General features: G+C 39.6%; 1 protein-coding gene across 1 annotated transcript; it reads right to left on the bottom strand.

Annotated features, from left to right (window-relative positions):
• Positions 1-341: 341 nt before the first annotated feature.
• avil (advillin) lies at positions 342-13,246 on the bottom strand. Its single transcript, XM_038696356.1, has 20 exons — positions 13,195-13,246; positions 12,911-13,032; positions 12,631-12,705; positions 11,855-12,051; positions 11,664-11,772; positions 11,466-11,576; positions 9,108-9,313; positions 8,919-8,997; positions 8,603-8,701; positions 8,044-8,197; positions 7,814-7,914; positions 6,733-6,870; positions 6,454-6,612; positions 6,129-6,308; positions 4,026-4,183; positions 3,511-3,655; positions 3,140-3,328; positions 2,985-3,053; positions 1,901-2,011; positions 342-1,267 (listed from the first exon to the last, which is right to left on the bottom strand). The coding sequence occupies exons 2-20, from the start codon at positions 12,968-12,970 to the stop codon at positions 1,154-1,156; spliced, it is 2,454 nt and encodes an 817-aa protein (XP_038552284.1). The 5' UTR covers positions 12,971-13,032; positions 13,195-13,246; the 3' UTR covers positions 342-1,153.
• Between the last annotated feature and the right edge of the window lie 742 nt (positions 13,247-13,988).

The raw sequence follows: 13,988 nt of genomic DNA, 5'->3' as shown, positions 1-13,988 counted from the left end.
AAGATGATAGGTTCTGCTCCTGTGAAATGCCACCAGAAATAGCGCTGCACTCTATTCGGCAGTCTTTGTGTTCCTGCAGGTAAGAGCATTCACTTTAAAACTGGCCTGACATGTGACGTTATTTGTCCAACAGATTGCAAAGTAGACCTTTATCTAAAGGGGAAATCACAGCTCCCTTACATTTGGTTCAGTGTTCATGAGTGAGCTCAGTTACTAAAAGTTACATAAATGTTTGCTGTGGTGCTGAGTTTGATAAAGCACATGTATTTTACCAATTTATTCTTTTTAAATAGTGTATAATTTACTTTCATCAGGACTGAAATTCTTCATTTCATTTTCATTTCATTTATTTATTTAAGGACAGTGCACATTAATCAACATTTCTGTAAATGTGCCAGTGTTAGCCAGCAGGCTAATTTTCAACTGTAGTCCATTGGCAAGATGTTATACTAGGCACATAATAGCTTAAAAGAAACAAAAATAATAAAACACATTAAGTCACACAGCAATTGATATACAACAATAAAACATAATGCCATAGCACTGGCTCCATTAAAACATAACATCATAAAACATATAACATATAACCATACATCCATACAACAGTATAAAGTATAGTAGTATTAATAAAGTTACCATCTAACCATCTATTTAGCATACATATACCAAAAGTTACACGACAGCTAAAATATAGAGACAGACATACATTATTATTATGAGAGGTGTTCACATTTTTGTATGCTCATAGGGTTAATGTGATGTCTCAGTATGGAGTAAACTGCGTTGGTGATGTAAGTCATGCCACGTGAACACAGCAGAATAAGCAATACATTTTATATTTTTTCATACCAAGGGTTCAAATTATATTATCACAAGATCTCTTAAATAAACAGTGTCAACTGAGCACAGGTTAAAAAAGTAAAGACTTGTATTACAGTGAGTTAAAACAAATGTATGAATCACAATAAAACCAGAGGATGAAAAGACACATTAAGATTTACTCCAAAATCCTGTCCTCAAATAGGTTAACAAGGAGACTGAGCTCAAGTGGAAAGTCAGTAGTTGTAGGGGAGGGGGGGTGTGCTGACTCAAAGACAGTCCTCCTGTTGTCTTTTAACAGTAATAGCGTATTTCAAACACAGAAACAATATGATCAAAACATCCCCTTTATTTTCTTCATGTTCAGTTGTTTCCACCCAGGCAGGCGTGCAAAGTCATCTTTGGTGATCCCAAATACGGCGATGAAGTCAGAGTCAGAGAGGTATTTCTGAAAACAAGTGACAACAAATTACTCGCATTGCTGTTTGCTTTTGCTTGAACGGTGAATCACGTGCGTGCTCTGCAAAAATCTATCACAGATACTATGTAGCAGCAAAGCATCATGGTTACACCTTAGAACAAATTACACAAAATGTTGACAATGATGGGAACAAATCAGGGATCAAATAGGGTAAATAATAATACTAACTTCAAGACTTGAGGAGAGAAATTAATAATAAAGCTTTGTTTTTTGGGCCCGTCAATTTCCTAATAATTTCATATTAAGTTTCATAGACAGAACTATGTAATTTCATTGTAACCATAGAGAAAATAGAATAAATATACACAAATGTAAAACTTGTTTACAGACAGCTTACAATTTAACACATGAATAATTAATTAATCTTTTCTTGGTTTTAAATTGAGCTTCTCTTTAAAAGAAATTGATCTTTTCCATAACAACTAAAGCCTTAAAACAACAAAATGAATCATTTCCTATCTGGACAATTGAATGTGATTCGGAGGCAATTGCTTACTTTTATTGTTTGATTGTTGAATTTCTGGTTGGGAGATGCAGAGGATACAAACAAACTACAAACATGGTGGCTTGCTCACACACTTCACACACCTACTCCCCTACCTCTTTTTGGGTCGGGTCAACACCTTCAGGCAGCTCGCTGGCAAGCTTGTTGACCAACTTGTCATGTGGAAAACACTGAAAGATTTTCTCACTTTCAACACTCTTCTGCTCCTAGAAAGTCACATTAATGTTCTTCATTAATATATCACTTACTGTTGTGGCATTGAATAGGCATAAATGTTTGATAAGAGGAGGGTAGATAGATAGAGAGAGAGCTGTATTAATGCTTAAAGACTCCTGTCCCTGAGTTTTTGAGATAACTTGTTTTATATTCAGTTCCAAATAATCGTCACCGGTCGAGGCAGATTGCCGCCCACCCCGAGTCACCAAGTGCTTGCTCATGATGGGAATTGTTGGGTCTCTGTAAGTAATGTTACAAAGAGTACAGTCTCGACATGCTCTATATGAAAAGTGCAATTAGATAACTTCTGTTATGAATTGGTGCTATTTAAATAAAATTGAATTAAACCTCTACATGCTCACTATCACAATAAAAATGGCTGAAAAGAGAGAGTTAAAAGAGTTATCCATCCATCATCAACCGCTTATCCTGCGTACAGGGTCGCTGGAGCCAATCCCAGCTGACTTTGGGCAAATGGCAGGGGGAACCCCTGGACAGGTCGCCAGTCCATCGCAGGGCCACACAACCACATCCATGCCTAAGGGCAATTTCAGCTAACCTGCATGTCTTTGGATGGTGGGAGGAAGCCAGAGCACCCGGAGAGAACCCATGCAAACTCATGGGCCAACTCGTGGGCCACGACCTGTGTTTGAACCCACGACCTTCTTGCTGTGAGTGGTGCACTGTGATATTAAAATAACTACATTCAGTAGCTATTCTAAAGAAGGAATTGCTAGCTTGGCAATGCTGTTAATGAAGTAAGACTTGCAGTCTTGTAGCCCTAAAGTAATTTCTGAATGTCCCTGTCTGTGTGAAATATAACAGTAACACGACCTCTACCTAACATACAAACTTTATCTTAAATGTAACGTGTGCATTAAAAGGTCGAAATAACCAGTGTATCAGACAAACAATCGTTTCTGTTGCCTAAACAGCTTGAAGAATGAACACGGCTTTACATACAGTTGTAACACGAATAGGTGATGCTACATTTCCCAGCTCCTTCTTCAACTCCTCGTAGGTCTTTCCTCCCTAAAAGAAAGAAATGTTTGTCAGCATGTGTTTTTTTACTCATCAGTGTACAAGCTGATTCTCTGTTTGAAAACCAAAACACTCACACTCCATTTGGAGGGGTCCCAGGCTGTGAACCACCCAGTGAAGGTGGGCGGCTCAAATCCTTGCTTGATCAAGATGATAGGGGTGTCGGGGTCTCTGGTACCCGGGTGGGTGCGCAGGTACTCTTGGCTCGTGACCATTGCTTCTTTGCGCTCCACCTCATTGGCCCCTTTGCCGATCCAGAGAAACACCTGAGATCAACAATAAGAAAAGGCAGAATGGGATTGAACTGATTTCAGATTTCTCTCAGTAACAAAAAAAAAGCCCTCACAAACACTCTGGGGATATTGGTGATGTGTCACATTCAGCTTTGAAACTTTCTGATGTTTCTAATGTGTTTCTACCACTGACCCTAAAAACAATAGCCTCATACCTGGTCCCATGTGTCCAGGAGCATGACATCATCCTCGTTGAGGTCTTCCTGCGTGAACTGAGTCACCTCGCTCACAATGAAACGGCCCGTCTTATTGGAGCATTCAAACAGGCGCGCCTGGTATTCTGAACCTGTCTGCTGTAATCTGTAGTCAACAAGGTACAAGGGAGCTTATTTATCATTATACAACACAAGGTTGTATAATGATAAATAAAGTTTTTAGTCCCTTCATGCTGCACAAACAGAACTTAACAGACGATATAATGTATGTATGGTAATAAATATAATAAAACAATATATATTACAGTTATTTATATAGGCCTACAGACCCAGAACATTCCACAGTGCATTTTTTAAATTTGCATCGGGGGAGAATGTAAACAGCAGCAACAAAATGATAAAATGTTTTCTTCACATAAAGAAAGTGTCCATTTGACCGTTACAACATACGATGTGCAAAATAGTGGAAAACAAATGTGTTGCCTTCTCTCATTTGCAAATATTGTCATCATTACCTCTTCTCACTGGCATAGGGAGCTTTCCCTCCAAGCAACTCCCAGAATTCAATGGACTCTTGACCCTCCGCCACAATCTGCTCAGAGTCTTTCTGGGAGTTCTGGCCAATCACAGAGCTGATATCCTTTGCCATGGCTCTCTCATCTCCGCTTGATCCCTGGTGACAAAAGGTCGCCCTTTTAATATTTTGATCACTATGAGCTACAGTACACTGTCATGGAAAGTTTGACATTATGATCTTATTTGATCAAAGATGATCTGGATCCAAAGCGTCAACTGTTTTGTGACTATTTTTAGTAATTAGTGATGCTTGAAAGGACTATTTTGTTCAGCAGCTGGCAGAGATTCACTCAAGAGTGAGCCAGACAGGCCTGAACCAAGTCCTTGCTGCCTTTGTACTTTGACAAACTACATTATATGGCTAAAAGTATATGGACACCCACACACTACACCCTATATATGATTGTAGATAATAATTAATTTAATTTAATCTAATTAAAAACATGGTTATTAATATGACAGCCTCCATTCTTTTGGGAGGACTTATTTATTTTTTAACCTGGCTGCAGGCTCTCATTCAGGCACAGCAGAGATCAGGGCTCTCTCTGGGGCAGTTTTCCAACACCAAACTGAGAAGCCCATTTCTTTATGGACCTGGCTTTGTGCACAAGGGCCATATGTTGATGGACCTCTGTAAAGTGTTGTCACAACGTTGGAGGCACACTGTTGTCCAAGCTAGCATTGTACTCTGTAGCATTACAGTTGAAGTTATTTGGAACTGAGAGACTTAATCCAGACTATAACAAAAACAGTCCACCACAAAACTATACGAAAGTTTCTGGATGTGGGTTTCTACATACTTTTGGCTATATAGTATATTTATCTATCTTTTTTACCTTTATGCCACTGCAAATACACAGATGTTAAAGGGGCATTATGGAGTTTCCAGCGGCCACTAGTGGTGCGGTTCTAAGATTGCAACCAGGCGTGTGCTCGTACGTGTGCTCGCTTGAACTCATGAGCGAGCATAATCCAAAACACAACCACTTTCATACAGAAATCCTGCAATAAACGCAGAAACACCAGCATGCAGGCTGTGGCTTTTCACTCAGACATTTTCAGGCTCTGTTACTTCAACGTCCCCGTCTCAGAGGCAGATCAACACCGGCTCCGTAACGTTTCTTCATTCAGCGCAGCGAGCTGCATATCGGCACAATCCTCCCGGAAAAAAGGTGACAGTGGCTATAGGCTGGCAGGGAGACTGCTTCACACAAGATGCTTTAAACTCAGGTAAACCCGTACTGCAACGTTACAGTAATAGTTTTATCAGCTGCAGGTTGAACTAATCCATGCTCGTTACATGATCACGTTACATTTACTGCATTTAGCCGACGTGCTACCTCGTTAGCTCGCCTGCTGCTTTCAGTAACTATCTTTATTATCTGTGTATCTTTCACCGGAGGCTCAGCAGTGTCAGCACAGCTAAATGTATTGGATGATAACGAAACGGGTAGTGAGCTGGGCTGAATATTATGACAAGATTGTGTCACGCTTGATAATAATAAGACCGCAGTAAGTACATTTACTGTGGTGTCAGTGGATGGCTCTTCTTCTGTGTTGTATAGTATGTGGGTCATGTTAGTTACAGCGACTGAGAGGTGCAGAAGTTGTTTACCTGAGTATTGGTAAAAGGCAATAAATCTAAACTGAACGTTACAAAGCAAACAGCAGCAGGTCCGAGCTAACGAAGACTAACGTAGGACTGCATGTCGTTAGCTGCTGTGTTGTCGCTGTAGTATGAGAGAGGCTCACAGGGCTGAATCCGACCCGGAGACCTCACATTAAAAGCAGAATAGTGGCTGATGCAAGCAACAGAGAAAACAGGCGTGTGCTTCATTTCTAAGTGAGTTTTGAGCCCATTCACAATAAGGCAATGACAATTTGATTTATTAAAATCAAAAACTTACATATAGCCCCTTTAACATAAATACATGAAGTAGGCCTACCACAAAAATGCTATGATAAGTATCATACTGTATTGTATTCCCATCCTGCTGTTTCAGTTCAGTTTCTCTATCTGATTTAAACACCATCTTCCTTACCTTTCCACACCACAGATATATTCCTGTTTGGCTCTTTAGTAAAAACACATCATTGGAGTTGAGAGAGGCGGCCAGGGCTGGAACCTCTATGGCTTTAGTGTTGGATGTGTCAGTACCGTGGACCTGGAACAACCTTATTGGTGGCTCTGGGTCAGAAGACCCTTTTCTAGATGTGCCCCCCTAACAGAAAAAATAGGAATAGTCTGAACTGTATAAACCTGCCAAAAAAACTTGAACAGATAATAATATCATTTTGCAGATAAGCCTGTAGTAAAAATAAAAAAGCAGAATGTTTCCTAAGAAAGGATTATAAATGCAGTCGTACCTCAAATATGACCATTTTCCCCTTGAAAATCGCCATGAAGTGTCTTGTTTCTTTGCCCATTGTTAATCTCACTTGAACTGGCTCATCACCGTACTTCTGATCCAAGTTCACAGCCTGAAATGCTGAGGCTGCCAGTTCATCCTGTGTCGCATGACGCCCCTGAAATAACAAGTGGTAAAGTAGTAAAGTAAAGTAAGGACATCCAAGGGCAGACTTTTTTGTAATCAACTTTCTATTACATTATTACGTAAGACACTGGCTGTTACAGCAAATCCTCACCTGCCATATATAAAGCAAGTAACACTTCTTGTTGTTAACCAAGTAAGTGTAGAGGATCAGGTAGCAGTCTCCTCCATAGAAGTATCCGTACCATTTAGGGTCCACAGGCACAAGCTCCAGATTCTCAATTCGCCACACCTGGGCACATCAAGCAGGTAATTAAACATGGAATCACAAATGGCAGCAAACTGATGGGGCCTGAAGTGCTGGATGTTTCAACAAATCAGAGGGCAGAGCACGAGTACCATTTCATATCCCCTTTGTGTTTCAGAGTTGCATTTTAAGTCTGTAGGTACGCCAGCAGCCCTGTGAGGCTGTAATGCTCATTACACATTAGAAGAAAATGTTAGAGGGTTTAAGAATGAAGGTATTATTGGTGCAAAACACATTCACACAACTGTAACAAAAAATGTGAAGTCATGGACAAAATGTTCACATCCACAAATTAGTGTGTCAATTCATGCAATGAGAGTTGCACACTTGTAGAATATTTTCTCACAAATACTTTTTTTTCCCTAGCACACACACACGTCAATTACTACAACTGCTTGAATATGGTGCTACCAGTGTCAAATGCTGTTAAAAACATGACAAGTGAAAATGTCTGTAAAAAATGCATTTTTTGAGTGGTCAAACAATGTTGTAATGAATCAGATTACCACATAGCAATTTCCACATGGGCCCCTAAGGGTCTGGTCTCAGGGGCTGCACATTTTGCCTCGTTGGAAATCCAGCTCAGTTTGTTATTTTCATGTTAGCCTCAGCATGTTAACAATCTACAAATAGCATGTTGACAGGCATTTCCCTACTGGATGTTTGACATATAGTATGTTAGCATGCTAAAACTAGCATATTTAGTAGGCCTATGTTGCAGTATAGCATAATCGCATATAACATGTTAGTATAACCTTCTTACATTAAACATAATAGCACACTGACATTAGGATATTAGCACACTGTGTTAGCATTGATCTCAAGCTGAAGCTGACAGTATTCAGTCATTAGTTTCCTGACCTCTTGAAACAGTAGATGACAGAGGGATCCTCCTCAAAGTAAATTCAGATTAAATTGTCACAGTTACCTCCACTTGACCTGTGCCATTGTCCACCATTCGCTCCTGTGCAGCGACCTCTGGCATCACGTGCATCAGAGAGGCATCAAATTTTTCCTGTGTGATGTGAGCTAAAACAGAACATGGTCACAAAACAAAATGATTAATCGACAACAGAGATTCAAGGGTTTTTTAGAATAAAAATTCGTTTTTTTAACAATATATAATTTTAGACTGTGCTCGTTAAAGAACACACATACCAACTTTCCCTCTTGTGTTCACTTTGCCCAGACCTTGAGTCTGGTCCTTTACAGTCCACCTCTGGAACAGCTGCTTGAAGAGAGCCGGCTCTGCCCCGTCATTCACTGTTACCACATTTGTAGTGATCGGGTAGTTTTTCACTTTGATGAACTCCTATGATGGTCAGTCAGAAAAAAAAACAATGGAAATAACCAGTTGCCAGTTTATTGGATACAGCTAGCTGAAACTAATACTGTCTAGTACAACAATCCTGCAATAAATCCTAGGTTGGATTTTACTGCCTTACACTGACAAGTGCTATTTTTGTCCTCCCCCATTTTATATCACTGAGCATAGTTTCAGGTACAGTTCAAGAGCACCACAAACTACATCCTCCAAAATGATCATTAAGTTGAATCAACATCTCTTTAAAACACTTTCAGGATTTATTAGGGGTTGTTGTATCAGATAGTTTTAGCTAGATGTGCCTAATAAACTGGCAAATGAGTGTTAGTATGGCATGGAAGAGCAATCAAACACAAGCTGACACATGTGAGGGTCTAATGCAGAGTCGCTCACCAAAGCTCTGCTCATGGCAGCCTGTCTTTCAGCTTTGTTTGCTTTCTTCCCCTTCCACACAAAGAGCTTCATCCCTCCCTGATCCAGGATGTAGCAGTCCTAAAAAGTGAATCACTATATTTAGTAAAGAAACAATTTCCTCTTAACCTACTTGAGTGGTTTGAGTTCAAACTGTAGTGTCTAAAACCTTTAGCAGTACAGGAATGGGGAAACAGACTAGATGGACAACCATATGAAGTTTTATGGTTGCATCGGCACCCAGCTTGATGTGGTCATAATATATAGTGTATGTAACCTTTATATTGGACCAATTCACCTCATGGTTGAGGAGATCCTGAACCAGTGGTTTGGTAGCAACTTCTGTGACCTTCATCTCACCATCAGCATCTGACACGCTGAAATCCAGGTACACAAAATGAGAAGAAACAGACAACACTTTAACTGGACATGGACAAATCCACTGACTTCATGAAACACCGGATATCACGGTCAGGGAGCCACTCACTGGTAAAGTGTAAGGTTTGACATCTGCTCCTGGTCAGCAGTTTCATCTGGAGGTCCATCCGTCAGCTTGGAGGTTCTTTCTCCAAGAACACTGTTCAACATCTCCATGTTCTGAGGAGAGTTGCTCTCTGCTTCACCCTCGATCACTCTGATCTCAGCCCGACCTCCTCTCTCTCTGTCTCGGATGTCTTTGGCCAGCAACATGCCCTGAGAATCGGAAGTACAACACAGACAAAACTACACAATACAGAAATCTCGGACTTCAAACTAAAAATTACTACCAGATATTAAAGACATGTAAAACAAAAAATCCATTTAATCCATTTTAAATGTGAAATATCACCCCTGTACACTACACTAATTTTAGCAAAGATAAATGTTGAGTTTTTACTCTTTCAGCAAAAATGTGTTCATTATGCACGTAATTCATGCACGTAAGCATTCAGTAAGAGCTGAACAAAGAAGCAAACACTGAAGGTGAATTTTACAGATTTTACAAATGCAGTTCAGTTTACTCGTCATATGGAGTACCAGTCAGACATATGAAAACAGCTGTGTAATTTCTTATGCAGCTCTGATAACAACGATAATGGCATCAGAGTTACTTCAGTTAGGGTGCCAGACTTCAAATGTATAACAGAGAGTTTCGTTACAAACTGGGGCTTTGAAAGACATGGGCCTTTACCAAGCAGGGAAAGTCTGTTATTTTGCATTTTGGGAAATTTAGAATCTAGGGTTTTTGGAGCTTGACCCATAATAGGGACTAAAAATCAGAATATATCTGCCAACTTTTAGAAGTGCAATAATAAATCACTAGATAACACATTTAAATGAGATTCAATAGGAAATGACCTCCAACTGTGCACTCCTTCAACTTTCAATAAATGGCTTAATGATGATATTCAGATCTGGTGAGGGCAGCACAGAAAGCACCAACTTACTGTCATAATTGTGTTAGGGTCTGCACCTCAAACGTATATACACTGAACAAAATTATAAACACTTTTTCCCCATTCATCTAAGACTTTCTCTATGTACACAAAAGGCCTATTTCTCTCAAATATTGTTCATAAGTCTGTGTTAGTAAGCACTTCTCCTTTGCAGAGATAATCCATCCACCTGACAGGTGTGGCATATCACGATGCTGATCAGACAGCATGGGTATTGCACAGGTGTGCCTTTGGCTGGCCACAATAAAAGGCCACTCGAAAATGTGCAGTTTCACTGTATTGGGGGGGTCCGGGGGGATCTGGAAACCAGTCAGTGTCTGGTGTGACCACCATTTGCCTCACGCAGTGCAACACATCTCCTTCACATAGAGTTGATCAGATTGTTGATTGTGGCCTGTGGAATGTTGGTCTACTCCACTTCAATGGCTGTGCGAAGTTGCAGTCAGGTCGAGAGCCCGATGAGGATGACGAGCATGCAAATGCGCTTCCCTGAGATGGTTCCTGACAGTTTGTGCAGAAATTCTTTGGTTATGCAAACTGATTGTTGCAGCAGCTGTCCAGGTGGCTGGTCTCAGACGATCTTGGAGGTGAAGATGCTGGATGTGGAGATCCTGGGATGGTGTGGTTACACGTGGTCTGCAGTTGTGAGGCCGGTTGGCTGTACTGACAAATTCTCCCAAATTTGGGAGATGGCTTATAGTGGAGAAATGAACATTCATTTCACGGGCACCAGCTCTGGTGGACATTCCTGCAGTCCGCATGTCCACTGCATGCTCCCTCAAAACTTGTGACTTCTGTGGCATTGTTCATCAGACAGCATGGCAATACCCATGCTGTCTGATCAGCATCTTGATATGCCACACCTGTGAGGTGGATGGATTATCTCGGCAAAGGAGAAGCGCTCACTAACACAGATTTTGACAGATTTGTGAACAATACTTCAGAGAAATAGGCCTTTTGTGTACATAGAGAAAGTCTTAGATCTTTGAGTTCAACTCATGATGAATGGGGGCAAAAACAAAAGTGTTCCATTTATAATTTTGTTCAGTGTACATCATGAACATCCAGATAAAATACTGACAATGGAACCTGAGAGCCTGAGAACTGGACAACCTGCTTCAAGCACCCAAAGCAACTTCAATGACACATTTCAATTCATGGAATAATTAAACATCTTTATATCGGGAAGTTGAAAGAGTAAACAAGGTGAAATTATTTTTATGTTATTATTACACTTGGAAATAAAGTTGCAAATGCACTCACTTTTAAGATTTTGTCATCCTATCTATTTCCTGTATTTTTAAAAAGAACTTTTATCTGTTTTTCTACTCATGTGTGTTTATATGTTTCCATACAAATTCTGCTTCCGACAGTATACACAAGCACCCAAACTGTCACAAAAATCTTACTTTAAGCTTTTCCTGTGTGTTGCTCTTGGGTCCGTTCCACTGAATAATTGTCTTGCCAATGTCCAGCAAAAACACATCTCCAAGGTTGAAGCTTTTCCAGCTCATCTCCACCTGAAACAAATTAAAACACAAAGTGCTCTTTCTACATGACATGCGCTATCCCATAATGTTACAAAACCACTGTGAAGCGTGGCTCACCTCCTTAGCAGTCACTCTTTTCTTCCCTTTGACATGAAGCAGCCTCTTAACGTCATAGGTGTTGGTTTCAATGTGCTTCATGCCTGATGCAACTCCACCTTTCTTAAAGCTGAACAAGACAAGGTAATGATTTGTATGGTTTCTGTTACTGTCTATAAATGAGGGTTTACTGTACCAACATTTTCACTTACATTATTCCTTGTTTGAAGTAACCCCTAAATTCATTAGACTCGTAGTTCTGAACCTCGCGGTGCTGGACCGGAGTGGAACCCAAATATTCATCCAGCTGGATGGTGTAAACAGCAGCTGCACCCTGTTCATCCTGAGTGGACTGGGAGCCGATCCAGTAGTGGATATTATAACGCAGAGAGCTGCCCACCTTCTGAGTCTGGAGAAATACAGGAGTGGAGAAAACTATGTGTAGATGTTTTTAGTTTTTTTTTCTGGGTTAGTCTAATGTATACTGTGCTTTCTGCTATGTTTGTACTTTGCACCTGTCAGTCAGTATCTATGTATGTACTCATTTGCATTTTTTAAAATAGTATTTGAAGTACATCAAGTCCATGAAAAAGCATTTCAATACAATGTCTGTGTTTCTTCCATCTCATTTTAATGCATGCCTTCATAATGTATGAGTTCAATTTAAATAAGTTAATTTAATAATTTTTTAAAGTTTTATAGGTTGACTATGTAATAACTGTCCAGGGACTACAGATGAAAAATAGTCTTTTGGTTAACTCTGGCGCATTTGCATCTATGTTTATTAATGTGCACTGTCCCTGCTAAATTAAACTGATTAAATAAAACAAAAATAGATGGGGATGCTATCTGATATACTAAAAGCCTTTTGTCACTGCTTAAATATTCAAAACACATCTACACATCCAAAGAGCAAAGTCTACAAACTTTACTAAACAAACAAGCATCTAAAACTACAATAATTCATTAGTCACCTCCCCACACTTACAGACAGAAGTATGTAGCAGTCACCCTCATAAAAGCTTCCATAAGATTTGTCAGGGACTTGTACCAGCTCCATTTTCTGTTGCACAGAGAGAAAAAGGTGTCCAGCTGTTATTTCCACTTTAAAGATGTCAGATATAATAGACAGTATTTTTTTAACATCATCACAGCTCTTTAAGTAATTTCCTCCTGGAGTGGTGACATTTTTAATCTTTTTACCATTAAACTGAACAGCTGATTTGACCGCAATCACAATTGCAGCAACAAATGTAAAATGAAATTACCTCAATTCTCCAGATTATAATCCCGGGGCTGTGAGTTACTGCTCTGAATGTGTACTCCATGTTGCTCAGATGCACTCCGATTCAGTGGCACTTGTACACTTTTGTTCTTTGTATTTCTTTTTCTAGAAAAGCAAAACATTTAATCATCATTCAATTTTTGGAACATTAAAAACAATTTCTTTCTGTACAGTACCAAATATTGAAATTGTTTTAAAAAGATTTCATCTTAAGTTTCTTTTTCCTTTGAAAATCTGTTAGTTCATATGTTATCAAACACTACATACCTGGTATTCTGGCTATAAGACTTTCCTGTGATCGTCCAACAGCTGATTTTCCATCTGATAACAAAAAGCCCTTGATGCTTTTACCCCCAGGGCCCCTAAAAGATTTGCCTGCATTTGCATGTTTCAGGCCCTTTCACAGTGTTCTGCCCAATCACTGAAGAAGACACGAAATCCCGTAGGCAAATGAGCTGAAAAAAACAGGATTGACTCATATTCAAATAGACATACACGCACTTATCAACACTACCATGCCCATTCATTTCCCAGCTCACCAAATTAGAACCATATAAGGACATATGTTCAGGTAGATACACATAGACATAATTAGCTTTCACAACAATGCCATATTTTAACACATTAATTAGTATAGTTACTGATAAACATAAAGCTAATGATTATTATTTATTTATATTATTATCAGTAGTAGTATCAGCTGTTGTGGTAGCAGTAACAGTAATAGTAGTAATAGCACTGAGTCCAACAAAGTGCAACGCTCAATCGGCAGAGTACTCTTGATCAGAGTGCTCTTGATTTAATTAAAATAAAGAGACACCAGAATTAAAGCTCCCGTGCAGGCAGCTCCACACTTCCCCAAAAACATATGCATCAAATACATTCTCCTGTTATTACTATTGGGCTGGACAATCCCACAAAATTTGGTTTCGAGCTGATACCACCTAAAGACAGAATGGCTAATGTGCTTTCATGTAGGGAAAACCATGTGTCGTGCTTTGTGAGGTGAATGGACAGACTACTTCTGAATACATCTTCATTACCACAGAGACATTTTCCAA

Source organism: Micropterus salmoides, unplaced genomic scaffold, assembly GCF_014851395.1.
Source record: "Micropterus salmoides isolate LMB-PRFRI ecotype aquatic unplaced genomic scaffold, ASM1485139v1 Ms_hic_scaffold_4, whole genome shotgun sequence".
NCBI classification, from domain to species: domain Eukaryota; kingdom Metazoa; phylum Chordata; class Actinopteri; order Centrarchiformes; family Centrarchidae; genus Micropterus; species Micropterus salmoides.
The sequence above is the reverse complement of the archived record's forward strand: the minus strand, read 5'-3'. Positions and strand labels throughout refer to the sequence as shown.

Excerpts from the sequence above, each read along its gene's own strand:
- avil (XM_038696356.1), bottom strand. The coding sequence starts at position 12,970 with ATGGAGTACACATTCAGAGCAGTAACTCACAGCCCCGGGATTATAATC. Across the intron at positions 12,706-12,910 it reads TTATAATCTGGAGAATTGAG|AAAATGGAGCTGGTACAAGT; the intron begins GTAATTTCATTT and ends TCTGTGCAACAG. Across the intron at positions 7,915-8,043 it reads GAACACAAGAGGGAAAGTTG|CTCACATCACACAGGAAAAA; the intron begins GTATGTGTGTTC and ends GTTCTGTTTTAG.